Source organism: Priceomyces carsonii (assembly GCF_900007245.1).
Source record: "Priceomyces carsonii strain CBS4050 genome assembly, scaffold: Debaryomyces_carsonii_scaffold_4, whole genome shotgun sequence".
Taxonomy (NCBI): domain Eukaryota; kingdom Fungi; phylum Ascomycota; class Pichiomycetes; order Serinales; family Debaryomycetaceae; genus Priceomyces; species Priceomyces carsonii.
Window position 1 is genome coordinate 496,792 of NW_026946677.1, and position 12,839 is coordinate 509,630.

The following is a 12,839-nucleotide window of genomic DNA, read 5'->3' on the forward strand; positions in this document are numbered from 1 at the left end:
TCAAATCGATGTCGCGATGAGCTTCAAGATATATTGAAGAATTTAACTACAAACCATTTTTTAGTATAAAATGAGAGATTAAAAGGCTTTATAACAAAGTACTTATCTCCTTGTCTCTCTTCAATACTGAGAGGATTTCCTTCTCGGAAACATTTAGATGCAAGAGTCTGTAGCGTTCGCTTTGAGTATTCTGTTGAACTAAAATTCCTGCTTCAACCAACTCATTCACAACATAGGAAAAGCTGGCGACTCTAATATTTAATTTGGCATATTCCTCAATAAGTCCATGGCCATAAAGAAGACCCATTAAAGATGTATTCATATTGAGTCCGTCAAGTGTCCTATTACTTTCGGATGATGTAACCATCATCAAAGACTTTCTCATCTCATCAATTATATCTCCCAATGAGTTTTCTGCGAGTCCTGTTCGTTTCATATTTAGCAAAATAGCAGACAAGAAAAGTTTAGATGCAAACGGTAAGTTAGAAATAAACTGGGAAGTAGGTGAGTTAATAGTTTCATTAATTGCTTTTGAAATATGGGAAATTTGAATGTGACATACGTCAGATTCCTCGCCATTAACAACCTCTTTTGATGAAAAGAACTCTTTTTCTGCAATCTCAACAGCTCTTCTACATATAGTCAATGCTCTTCGAGCGTCTCCACTGATACTAGCTACTTTTCTGGACGCAAACCCAATAGCATCAGAACTTACGACAACTTTCTTTTTATTTAGATTAGCCAACAGATCCAAACGATGAGCTATGATTATACCCAATTGCTCGTACGAATATCCACTAAATTGAATTCTGCGTAGGCCTAGCCTTGATGATATCTTGTTAGAAAGAACCCTTTCTGGTAAGTCCATAGTGTTCGCAAGTGCAATAACGATCAAACCAGAGTGAGCATATGTTGGCCAGTTAAAAAAGTTGTACATTACATTCTGCTTCTTCGTCACAATTTGATCAAGTTCATCCATTAGTACGACTAACGGCTTTTTAGGAGTATTTTGACTGAAATAGTTTTCAAGTAAAAGAGCTGCATTGGAAGGACTAACCTTGAGGCCACTTATCTTTTCCCATAAAATTTCGTATGCTACGTTTGGCGAAAGTAATTTTAAACCGTTCACTTCTAAATAATCAAACTCTTGTAGTTCTTCATGCTGAACCATATCTTGCAATTGAGAAATGACTTCACGAACAGTAGCAGTCTTTCCTACCCCTGGAGTTCCACTTATATAAACACAACATCCAGAATTTTCTTGAATTGCAGTTTCTAAGTTTAAATAGATAGAAGTGAATTCATCTTCTCTGCAGGGTAGCGATGTTAATTTAGATGATGTATGCAATTTAGCTTTGACTTCCTTGAAGACCTCTGATGTGGTATCAATAACCAGATCTCCATTTATGCTAGAACTTGCCCGTACTTTTCTAGGCGACAATGACAGCAACGAAGGCTTTGTCAAATCTTGTTTGACTTTTAGCCTCTTCTTAAGAGGAGACAAAACCGAGTTAATATAATCCCTTGAAGCATCACCTGGTTTTGAGGCACTTGACTTATTTCTCCCTCTTTTTTTCTTGGGAGCCTTTTCATTCTCAGATTCTACCTCAGAGTCGTCATCCTGTTCTTCTTCCTCCAAGTTGTCAGAAAGATCGGGTTCGGGTCCCTCGTCATCAGACCTACCAGAGCTAGCAGGCATACGCTTCCTAGGATTTATTTTCTTTCCATTATCCGATATTTGTTCTTCAATGGTTCTACTCTTTTTTGGTTGCGGACTTTTCCTTATATTATAAGCTTTTGGGACTGTGCGACTTCTGATAAATTCCATGAGCTCATTGCTGTCTTTCTCAAATAATTCAAGTAGTTTTCGATAGTCAAAATCTTCTGTGAATTGCTCTCCAACAGAATCACATCCTCTTTTGCACATAAATGTCGTGGAGGAATTTGACCCGTCAATAATCATATCTCCATCAAATTCATCCGCTGATAGAACAATTGTCTTTTCTAGGATCTCATCCAATTGAATTTCTTCTAAATACGAAGTAAGGAATATTTCATTTTCCTTTAGTTTACTCTTATCTGAATATTCCTCGACGCTTGGTAAGTCTTCATATTCAATGTCCCGCATTCGTATGAACCATAGCACCACAACGTCCAAAAAGTTATCATTTCCAAACCTGATGTCTTTTATTAAAGCGACCTCTGCCAGTCCCATTTCTTTTTGTTGTATCAAAACCGTATCTCCAGCTTTAATCTCAAGATCATCGACTTCTCTTTTGAGAGTAATAGTCTCAATGGTTCGCCTACCACGCAGGCTCCTCCTTGCCAGCGTCTCAGCATCAGCATTGACAGAAGACTTCTCCAGTTCAATGATATATTGCCATCCCTTGAGCTGCCTTTGGCTTCGGGCCATTTCTTCTAGCTCTTCAGTTATTTATCTTCATAAAAACTAAATCAATATCAAGCACTATAAGAAGAATCAAAAATATAATCCTGTATATAACTATTAAATATTTAGATAAACCTACTTCATGAACTTCGTTTCTCTATTTATAAGGCCATTGGTACCTCTATGACTAGACTACTTATACAAAAGTATTGGCTCGCCTATGTTCACGATCTCGGGTAAGCTTAGTTTTAAATCAAATGCCTTAGCAAGTATCACTTTGAATATCTTTTGCACATTTATGGAATGACTAGTAGAACAAAATATAACTGGGGCTTTCATAGCGGCTCCAAATTTCTTTGCTTGTTTAGTAATCTCCAATTGATCCTGATATGGCAAATCTATAAACTGGTCGTACTTTGTTCCCACGAGAAAAGGTATTGCAGACTTGTTGAAGCCTCTTACTTGGCGATACCACTCCTTGATAGAATTTAATGTAGACTTCCTCGTTAGATCAAACATGAAGAGAATTGCCACAGCATCATTTGATACTAATGGTAACATGTTAATGAATTCCTTCTGGCCCCCGAGATCCCATATAGAGAATGTAATTGTAGTGCTGCGTATTTGTATTTTCTTGTCCATGAAATTGACTCCTAGAGTCTGAATATAGTCTTCGTCAAATGATCCTTCCACATATTTGACCATGAGTGATGTTTTACCTATCTGGGAGTCACCAATCAACCCTATTTTAAGTGCAACCCTAAAAAGTTAGTAAACTTCTTGAGATTAAAATAGTTATAAGCAATTGGATGCATTCAGATGATCTGAATATACTTACTGGTTGCTTTGGTCCTGCTCAGCATCTTCCATCTCCTTAAATGTATTAAGGAAACGATACGTTAATCTGACAAGTCTTTTCTCAATAGTTGTATAAAAGACGTGTTTGTTTACATGCTTGATTTAGTAACCAAAGGGGGAGCCCTCTCTGAAGCAAATATGCACGTGGAGCTCTCTTTTGTCTCGTCAGTCATGTGACTTCATATGTTACACAAAGCTCTTTTTTCTTTTTTTTCTTTCAGAGATCTTTTTAGCACATCTCGTCTTCGACTATCTGAAAGATAATATTCAGGCCCCAGTTCTCTAAGCGTACAAAGTGGAAAATCTTAGATTGAGAAAGTCACACACTGTATACGAAAAAATACAGCAGAGAAAAAAAAACTTTCGATTATAGTGACCCATAGACGAAACCAAGATGGCTGTAGGTAAAAATAAAAGATTGTCCAAAGGAAAGAAGGGATTGAAGAAGAAGGTTGTCGACCCTTTCACCAGAAAGGAATGGTTTGACATCAAGGCACCGTCTACTTTCGAACATAGAGCTGTTGGTAAAACTTTGATTAACAAATCTACTGGTTTGAAGAATGCAGCTGATGGGTTGAAGGGCCGTGTCGTCGAAGTAAGCTTAGCTGACTTGCAAGGATCTGAAGATCACTCTTATAGAAAAGTGAAGTTAAGAGTCGATGAAGTTCAAGGTAAAAACTTGTTGACTAACTTCCACGGCTTAGACTTCACATCTGATAAGTTAAGGTCATTAGTCAGAAAATGGCAATCATTGGTAGAGGCAAATGTAACTGTCAAGACATCTGATGACTACGTGTTGAGAATTTTTGCCATTGCTTTCACCAAGAGACAACCAAATCAAATCAGAAAGACTACTTACGCTCAGTCGTCCAAGTTAAGAGAGATAAGAAAAAAAATGATCGAGATTATGCAAAGAGAAGTCTCTAATGTGACTTTGGCTCAATTAACTTCCAAATTGATTCCTGAGGTTATCGGACGTGAGATTGAAAAGTCTACCCAAACTATTTTCCCATTGCAAAACGTCCATATCAGAAAAGTTAAGTTATTAAAACAACCAAAATTCGACTTGGGTGCCTTGATGGCCTTGCATGGTGAAGGTTCTTCTGAAGAAAAGGGCAAGAAGGTTTCCTCGGGCTTCAAGGATGTCGTCTTGGAAAATGTTTAAGTGTTCTGCATTCAGACTCTTCAATATAGAAAACATTTTCATTTTATAATCAAATACATATATCGGTGCAACTGCCTGCTCCTTGTCTCCATGTAGCACTTAGTAGTTGGTGATATCTTGAATCGTGTTTTCAGCTACATTCCTACCACAACAGCGTAGGATAGTATTGATCGACAGCCAATACCCTTAGACCAATTGGGTGCGACGTGCGCATTGAAATCCGTACTTCTTTGCTGTGGTATCTAGCAGCTGTGCACCTTTGATATGATTTTCTACATGTATAAATTATTCCTTCGCTATGTATATAAATTCAATTCAAGAAAGGTAGCTCTTGCAGCAGCTTACATCAGTTTCATTCAGGCCAATTCTAAGCCTAAAAAAAAAAGTTACCCTGGTCGCCAGTCAATAGGGAAATTTCAGATGAGCCCATGCGGCTTATTATTACTGTAGTCTCGAGCATCAATTTCTTGTTTGCTCTCGATAACAGCCTGAATAAAGTACTAGGTAAAATCTTAAATAGAATCACGGTCAATTGAGTATATGGAGATATACTGGACTGCTTCTAATTGATTGAGTACATAATATAGCTTCTATGGAAAAGGTTAGTCAAGCTCAGGAACAATTGGGGGTATCTCCAAGGGTGAAAGCTGGTGAGCCAGTGAAAGACAACCAAAGCAAGGAAGTCGAGCCAATCGAAGCAAATGGCAATTCAAAACCTAATGTTCGACAAAATCAAAATCAGGGTCAACATATACCTAATGGGTCGACTGCTAACATCGGTGATGTTAAGGACTACAACAGGGCCGTGAATGACAATCTCAAAAATACAACTGCACCAGTAGATGGACCAGCCCATCAAGAACGCACGAGATTGAGGGATAATGCTACCTTTTCATGGAAAAACGTTGGTTCATGGGATAGTGATGAGTCTGTTAGCAAGAAGAGATCGTTGCAAGTTGTCCAGATGGTGGAGTCTTATGTCACTGATCACTTTTATGGGGATTGGTATTGGAATTGCTCTCTTATGATAGGTACTTGCTTCTTCTCATGGCTTGTAGCTAGAATTGGAGGGGGGATTTTATCATTTGTGATGGTTTTGTTGTTTACTAACTCAGTCTATCGTTTGGAATTCAGAAGATTTAATAGGAATATTAGAGATGATATGACTAGAGTAGAAGCTTCCAATCGATTAGATCAGGAGCTTGAGACAATGGAATGGTTGAATTCCTTTATGGATAAATTCTGGGTCATTTATATGCCTGCTTTGTCTGAGCAAGTTATGTTTCAAGCCAATGAAGTCTTGAAAGACCAAGCACCAGGTATGGGAATTGAAGCCTTGTCTTTAGATGAATTCACCCTCGGTTCGAAGGCGCCTAGAGTCAATTCAATAAAGTCTTATCCAAAGAAAGGTCGTGACCATATTGAAATGGTTTGGGCGTTTTCTTTCGCTCCAAATGACACTGACGATATGACGAAAAATGAGATCAAGAAGAAAATTAACCCCAAGGTTGCGTTAGGTGTTACGATTGGAAAGGCATTCATTTCAAAGTCCCTACCTATTCTCGTTGAAGACATGTCATTCACTGGGAGAATGAATATTAAACTAAAGCTTAATGACAATTTCCCGCACGTAAAAATGGTTTCAATTCAATTCTTAGAAGCACCAACCATTGACTATGCATTGAAGCCTGTTGGAGGCGACAGCTTGGGAATCGATGTTATGTCTTTTATTCCTGGTTTGTCTTCATTTGTGAATGGTTTAATTCATGCTAATTTGAGACCCATGTTATATGCGCCAAACTCTCTTGATATTGATGTTGAGGAAATTATTGCTCAGCAATCCAATGATTCAAACGGCGTTGTCGCAGTCACGATTAAAAGAATGTCAAAACTCAAGGTGGGAAGTAAGACTGAACCTAATAGTCTCAATCCTTATGTTCAATTGACACTTTCAGGTAATCCGCTTGTTGATGAGCGAACCAGTGTCAAGAGCCTGGTAAATGATCCAGTTTATTTGGAAACAAAATACCTCTTGACCAATACCTTGGAGTCAAACCATTTATCGTTCAATGTTTTTAATTTGGTCAAAGACAAGATAAATGACCAATTAATTGGGGTGGTTGATTTTTCACTAGGAGATTTGTTGCAGAAATCGAATCAAACTGGCGTTGTCAGAAACATCTCTCAAGATGGACAAGTTGTTGGAAAAATAGAATTTGATATAAGATATTTCTCATCATTGCCTCCAATGGAATTGGAGGATGGTACCAAGATACCGGTTACGGATACAGAAATAGGCATAATGAAACTTACATTACATGGAGCAAAAGATTTAGACATTTCCGAATCAGTTATCGGTTTGTTGAATCCTTATGCTGAGATTTACGTGAATCAAGAATTAATGAAGTCATGCCGTAGGCTAAGGCAGATTAATGAGCCATCATGGAATCAAGGTTTCGAATCGTTAGTTACTCAACAATCCGAGACTCAGATTCAGGTCCTTGTTAAGGATTCTGTCGAAAATAAGGTTGTCGGAAAGTTAGATGCCAACTTGCAGGATTTGATATTTGAGACCAATAGAGGTCAACAGTGGATCAAGTGCCCCCCAGCTTCACCTGATGGTCCATATTCCAAGATCAGAATCACGGCTCATTGGAAGGCTTTGAGTATGGGTGATGACAAAGCTGTGAAGAGTTATTATTCTGCCCCAATTGGTGGCTTAAGAATTCACTTGAGATCAGCAAGCAATGTCAAGAATTTGGAAGCTGTTGGAAAAGTTGATCCTTACGTCAGGGTTCTTATGAATGGTAAGATTAAAGCAAGAACTAAGACAATCAATGATACTTTGACCCCTTATTTCAATGATGTTTGTTTCCTTCCGGTGTCGAATTCACATCAGCATGTTCTCTTGGAAATTATGGATGAAGAGGAAGAGACAGACAGAAGTTTAGGAACTGTAGCGATCAATGTTCATGAATTTTTGGAGAAAAATGATGAAGGTTATTATATGGGATATGATGGTTCTAATGAGATATTGGAGCAGCCAATTTTGTATAATGGTGATCATCAGGGTATTTTAACATACTCAGTCTCATTCATCCCTAATCTCCCAGTGTACACAATATCAGAAACAGAAAATAAAGACTTAATTGCCGAAGAAAAGGAAGCTAAAGAAGCGGATGACAAAGCCAAGCGAGAGAGTGAAGAAAAATTAGTTAAGGAGCACCCTGACGAATATGAGTTTGTTGAAGTGACTGATGACAGCTTGTCACAACCTCCAAAAATTGTTATGCCCTTGGAAGATGCAATCAAGTATAGAACTGGAACAATCGCAGTACATTTACTTAATGGTAAATTCGACAAGCCTGACCTCTATGTGCATATTCTATTTGATGACCAAGCGTACCCATCAGGAGTTTCACCTAAATCAGAAGGTAAATCCTTAACTACTATTTCCACAGCTGAAGGATTTATCAGAGATTTACCAAATTCTAAGATGATTGTAAGACTAGCTAAAAAGGTTGAAGTAAACGATGAGAAAGATATAATCTTGGAGAAGACTTTTGATACCATTGATATTTATGAAAGAGGAAATGCTAAACCCATCATTTTGAGAATTAACGAACGTAACCACGTTGAAGCTCAGTTGGAGTTCTTCCCTTCACCTTCGAAATTAGCACCTTTAGATACTATTTTGGATGTTGGTAAGATGAAATTGGAAATCTTAAGTGCTGAAAACTTGAAATCTGTCGATAAGAACGGGAAATCCGACCCACTTTTGGCTATCAATTTGGATGGTGTCGAAGTGTTTAGGACTAGCAAAAAAAGAAAAACCTTGGATCCCGTTTGGAATGAAACATTCGAATATCCTATACTTTCAAGGTCGAGGCAAATCACTTTGTTAGAGGTTTATGATTGGGATCTAACTCACGATGATGAGCTTCTTGGTCGTGTTAATTTGGACTTATCTACTATTGAACCTTTCGATTCTACTCAATTCAAGGTCAAATTAGATACTCAAGGAATTATTAACTTGAGGGCAACTTTTAAGCCAGAATATATTAGGCCGAAATTGAATTCAGCTGGTGGTTTACCGTTCGATTTGTCTGCTCTTACTGGTGTAGGTGGTGCAGTTATTGGAGGTGCGACAAATGTTGCTGGTGCAGGTGTTGGCGTTGCGTCTGAGGGCCTTGGTAAAGGTGTTGGTGTTGCTACAGATGGGCTTGGTAAAGGTGGATCTTTCATAAAGGGCCTTGGAAGAAGGAAAAGAAAGAGTAAAGAAGGCTCATCAGCTGAAGATGAAAGCACCTACGTTGATAATTCTTCTTCGCTTTATAGCGGAAAGACTGCACAGACTAATGGCACTGGCGGACACTCGCCACGCAAGAATAACACTAGTCAATATGAAGATGATATCCACGAAGAAGACGAAGAAGAAGACGATAGAAACAGCGAGTCAGATAATGATAACGCAGAGAATGAATCTTCTAAGACCCAAACTCAACATGTTAATGATATGGAAAGTATTACTTCAAAGCCTCGTCATAAAGTGATTGCTGCACCAAACGTTAACCCTGATACACTTCCCCCACCTCAAAGACCTTATATTCCTAACCATGACAGAAAGGTGAGCTCCTCCACAGACATTTCCACTTATACGAATGCAGAAGTTGGTTCTGGTGGTATTCCTGGAAGAGTAGGTGTTGTGGATGCCACTGGGTTCTCTTCCTCTGCGTTGGAGGTCAAAGTGTTATTAAAATCGGCTAATTCTGAGAAAGCGCTATTTAAGACTAGATCAAGTAAACCAGATGGCTCTCGTACTTTCAAATGGAATGAATCATCCCCATTTAAGGCTCCTAGTGATTACTCCCTTGTATTTATTGTTAGAGAGCATCATACGTTTGGCAAGAATGTGGAAGTTGCTCGTGTTTCCTTACCACTTGAGGATGCTCTTAATAATCAAGAAAATATATCTCTACAAGCCGGCAGTGGTAAATTGAGAGTCTTGATAAGATATATTACTATAAAAAGCTGAGTATATCCTGTAACTTTAGTTGTATCATGCTTATTGATTGCTTGTTTTGTATGATATTATGTATAACTGTAGCACATAATATATTTTTGTTTGAATTAAGATTGTATCATAATTAAATCGCACCTAAACATGATCTTCGTAAGGTTTATTGAGATCGAATTGAACTTATTTGATGGTCAATCAAGACAGTCTTATTACTATGAAGCTGCAACACATAATGTATCTTGTGGAACTTCGCGACATGTCCAAAGATACAACCCGCATGATTATCACGTGCATAAAGTGACTGCGAAAATTGGATGACAAAACGATTAATGTCTAATCCCACCCCACGACCTTAAATTGTGTGCAGTCAATAATATTTTTGTCTTTGTGTTCAGTGAGGTTTTGTGATACTTATCTTGGAGACCGAAATTTTTCCAACTATACTGTAGTGCAAAAAGTCTGAGTGAAAAAAAAAAATCTTACTTGACCAACAAGCTTTGTTAAAAGAGGTCTAATCAATTTTAACGTTAGATTATAAGTCGCCAAATATGAGTCAAGCTGTATGTACTTTAAACAGATAATTATTAGGGGATGGTTGTGATATGAAGACTGTTCTTGGTCAAGGGGATAATTTCGATGTCAGCCAAATAAAAAATTTTAAGACAAATATGTAACTTAATTAATAATGAAAAAGTTACTGGTTGATGAATAAATGATAAGGTGTCCACTTTATGTGCTCTTCGTGAACGAAATGAAGCTATTTTATGTGTGATGTAGCTTTTTTTCTACATGACGGCATAAATAAGAAAATGGGTTTTGAATGAACAAATTAGAATAACTAATTGCAAGCTACATGCTTTTATTTCCTAAGTAAGAGTTGGCAACATACCAATCCTTTTCTAGTCCCGTCTTCATATCATAACAATTTGAATATGAACAATTACTAACTAATCTTTAGGCACCAAAGTGGTATCAATCACAAGACGCACCAGCCCCAAAGCAAACTAGAAAGGCTGTTCGTGCTCAAAAATTACGTGCTTCTTTAGTTCCAGGAACTGTTTTGATCTTGTTGGCTGGTAGATTCAGAGGAAAGAGAGTTGTTTACTTGAAGAACTTAGAAGATAACACCTTGTTGGTATCCGGTCCTTTCAAGGTCAACGGTGTTCCATTAAGAAGAGTTAACGCTCGTTACGTCATTGCCACCTCTACGAAGGTCAACGTTGAAGGCGTTGATGTCTCTAAATTCAACGTTGAGTACTTCGCTAGGGAGAAAGTCCCAAGATCTAAGAAGTCTGAAGCTGATTTCTTCAATGAAGCTCAACCAAAGAAAGAAATTAAGGCTGAAAGAGTTGCTGACCAAAAGTCTGTCGATGCTTCTTTATTATCTGAAATCAAGAAAACCCCATTATTGAAACAATACTTGTCTGCTTCTTTCTCTTTGAAGAATGGTGATAGACCACACTTGTTGAAATTCTAAACCAACTTTAGAATATTGCTTATAGTTAATTAGTTTTTCATTTATGATATATAAGTAGTAAACACATGTATATTTAATACAGTTTCTGGCGCTATGTCCACGTAGAACTGATAGCAGTAAGAATATGATTGTTAGGTTTAAGGCTGGCTAACTGTCACGTGGCATAAAATTTTTGTAATAAAGCAGCTCATCTCAAAGGTTTTTTTTTCATTTACTTAGATACTACATCGTACTCAATCAAAATGGCCAGTTTGACTCCAATTTCCACATATAACTTGTCTTTAAAGCCATTCAATCCTGTCCCTGCTATTGAGGATGAATTTCCTGTTACCATCAGATTGACTGTGGCAGCTGTGGATCCTGAAGCGGTTGACGATAAGGAAGAACCTTCAACTTTGAGGCTTTTGAAGAGGTCTGATCTCTTCCTGGACGATGATTTTGATTCTGAGGATGAGGAGGATTTCGACGAGGATGACGAAGAAAGCGAAGAGGAGGAAGCTCCAAAAGATAAATCCAAGAAGTCCAAGAAACAAGAAGATGATTTAGACGACGAAGACGAAGACGATGATGACAGTTCTGAAGATGACGAAGATGAAGATGATGAGGATGGAGTTTCTGAGTTCGTCATTTGTACCTTGTCTCCTAAAGTTCAGTTTCAACAGACGCTTGATTTGACAATTCGTCCAGATGAAGAAGTTTATTTCGTTGTCACTGGTTCCTACCCCATTCATTTGACCGGTAACTACGTTGAGCATCCTGCTGACGATGATTCTGATGATTACGACGAAGAATATAGTGACGAAGAGGACAACTTAACTCCTGATGAGGATGAAATCATCGCCGAACAAGACTACGACTTGGACGACTTAGAAGATGCATCTGATATCGAAAATAGAATTGAAAAATTACTTGAGGAAGATGAGAAGAATTCAAAAAAAAGAGTTGCTAATGATGAGCCAAAGAAATCTAAAAAGGCTAAAAAGGAAGACAAAAAATCTGTTCAATTCTCTGATGAATTAGAGCAAGGTCCAACTGGTTCTACTTTGGTTGAAAAAAAAAGGATAAGAAAGAAAAGTCAAAAAAGAAAGATGAAAAGGATGATAAGAAGAGCGACAAGAAAGCTGACTCTGACTCTTCCAAAAAGTTCCCAACCAAGACCTTGTTGGGAGGTGTAATCACCGAAGATAGAAAATTGGGCAAGGGACCAGCCGCTAAATCTGGAAACAAGGTTGGTATTAGATACATAGGAAAGTTGAAGAATGGTAAAGTTTTTGATAAAAATACTTCAGGTAAGCCTTTTGCTTTTGGTTTGGGCAAAGGCGAATGTATCAAAGGATTTGACTTGGGTGTTGCAGGCATGGCTGTAGGCGGTGAAAGACGTGTCATTATCCCACCCAAGATGGGATACGGTTCTCAAGCATTACCAGGCATTCCTGCTAATTCAGAATTGACGTTTGACATTAAGTTAGTTTCTATTAAATAAGCGGCTCGTCGTCTCAGAGATTCGTATAATTATTCGGCGAAGCTGATTTTAAATGGAGTTAAGAAAGCTAATCAAGTACACTCACCGAGTCTATATGGTTTTTATCTTATATTTTGTATATCTAACATGTTCTTAACATTTTATAATTCAAATCAGCAAACATAGAAGCATTTGCAACCTCGTACGCTATTAAGTAAGATTTATAAGTGAGATCGCGGTGTAACTTTTTTTTGTATTATTTTTTCTTTTGGAGCGTCAAGTGGTCCGTCGTATAAAACTCGAAATCGTACCGACTTTTTAAAACCAAATAGCAGTCAAAAAATTAAAAAGTAAGCTAGGCATAGCTAAATTTTGCTAAGACTTTCGAAACATAGGGTTGAAAATTAGCGATAGGAAAAGTTTAGAGCAAGCTGGTGGTGTTGAAAGTATATTTCTCGAGTACTGAAA

The 12,839-nt window shown here is 37.8% G+C and overlaps 7 protein-coding genes across 7 annotated transcripts, besides 1 other annotated feature; 5 read left to right on the forward strand and 2 right to left on the reverse strand.

The window, feature by feature from the left end:
• Positions 1 to 88: 88 nt before the first annotated feature.
• ORC1 (origin recognition complex subunit 1) lies at positions 89 to 2,413 on the reverse strand (the record flags this gene model as incomplete). The annotated part of the gene is made up of 1 exon (XM_062953703.1): positions 89 to 2,413. The coding sequence occupies one exon, from the start codon at positions 2,411 to 2,413 to the stop codon at positions 89 to 91; it is 2,325 nt and encodes a 774-aa protein (XP_062810479.1).
• Positions 2,414 to 2,581: 168 nt separating this feature from the next.
• Positions 2,582 to 3,259, reverse strand: TEM1 (Ras family GTPase; the record flags this gene model as incomplete). Its single annotated transcript, XM_062953704.1, has 2 exons — positions 2,582 to 3,149; positions 3,228 to 3,259. The coding sequence occupies 2 exons, from the start codon at positions 3,257 to 3,259 to the stop codon at positions 2,582 to 2,584; spliced, it is 600 nt and encodes a 199-aa protein (XP_062810480.1).
• A 382-nt stretch (positions 3,260 to 3,641) lies between these two features.
• RPS1 (40S ribosomal protein eS1) lies at positions 3,642 to 4,412 on the forward strand (the record flags this gene model as incomplete). Its single annotated transcript, XM_062953705.1, has 1 exon — positions 3,642 to 4,412. The coding sequence occupies one exon, from the start codon at positions 3,642 to 3,644 to the stop codon at positions 4,410 to 4,412; it is 771 nt and encodes a 256-aa protein (XP_062810481.1).
• Positions 4,413 to 5,004: 592 nt separating this feature from the next.
• On the forward strand, positions 5,005 to 9,447 carry PRCAT00003754001 (uncharacterized protein; the record flags this gene model as incomplete). Its single annotated transcript, XM_062953706.1, has 1 exon — positions 5,005 to 9,447. The coding sequence occupies one exon, from the start codon at positions 5,005 to 5,007 to the stop codon at positions 9,445 to 9,447; it is 4,443 nt and encodes a 1,480-aa protein (XP_062810482.1).
• Positions 9,448 to 10,183: 736 nt separating this feature from the next.
• RPL6 (60S ribosomal protein eL6) lies at positions 10,184 to 10,909 on the forward strand (the record flags this gene model as incomplete). Its single annotated transcript, XM_062953707.1, has 2 exons — positions 10,184 to 10,198; positions 10,391 to 10,909. 2 exons carry the CDS (start codon positions 10,184 to 10,186, stop codon positions 10,907 to 10,909), a joined length of 534 nt encoding a protein of 177 aa, XP_062810483.1.
• Positions 10,910 to 11,151: 242 nt separating this feature from the next.
• PRCAT00003756001 (peptidylprolyl isomerase) lies at positions 11,152 to 12,084 on the forward strand (the record flags this gene model as incomplete). The annotated part of the gene is made up of 1 exon (XM_062953708.1): positions 11,152 to 12,084. The coding sequence occupies one exon, from the start codon at positions 11,152 to 11,154 to the stop codon at positions 12,082 to 12,084; it is 933 nt and encodes a 310-aa protein (XP_062810484.1).
• Positions 12,085 to 12,168: 84 nt separating this feature from the next.
• On the forward strand, positions 12,169 to 12,276 carry PRCAT00003757001 (uncharacterized protein; the record flags this gene model as incomplete). The annotated part of the gene is made up of 1 exon (XM_062953709.1): positions 12,169 to 12,276. One exon carries the CDS (start codon positions 12,169 to 12,171, stop codon positions 12,274 to 12,276), a length of 108 nt encoding a protein of 35 aa, XP_062810485.1.
• A 32-nt stretch (positions 12,277 to 12,308) lies between these two features.
• Positions 12,309 to 12,392: a sequence feature (Short protein (PRCAT00003758001, CUM66103.1) was converted to a misc_feature.).
• Positions 12,393 to 12,839: the final 447 nt, after the last annotated feature.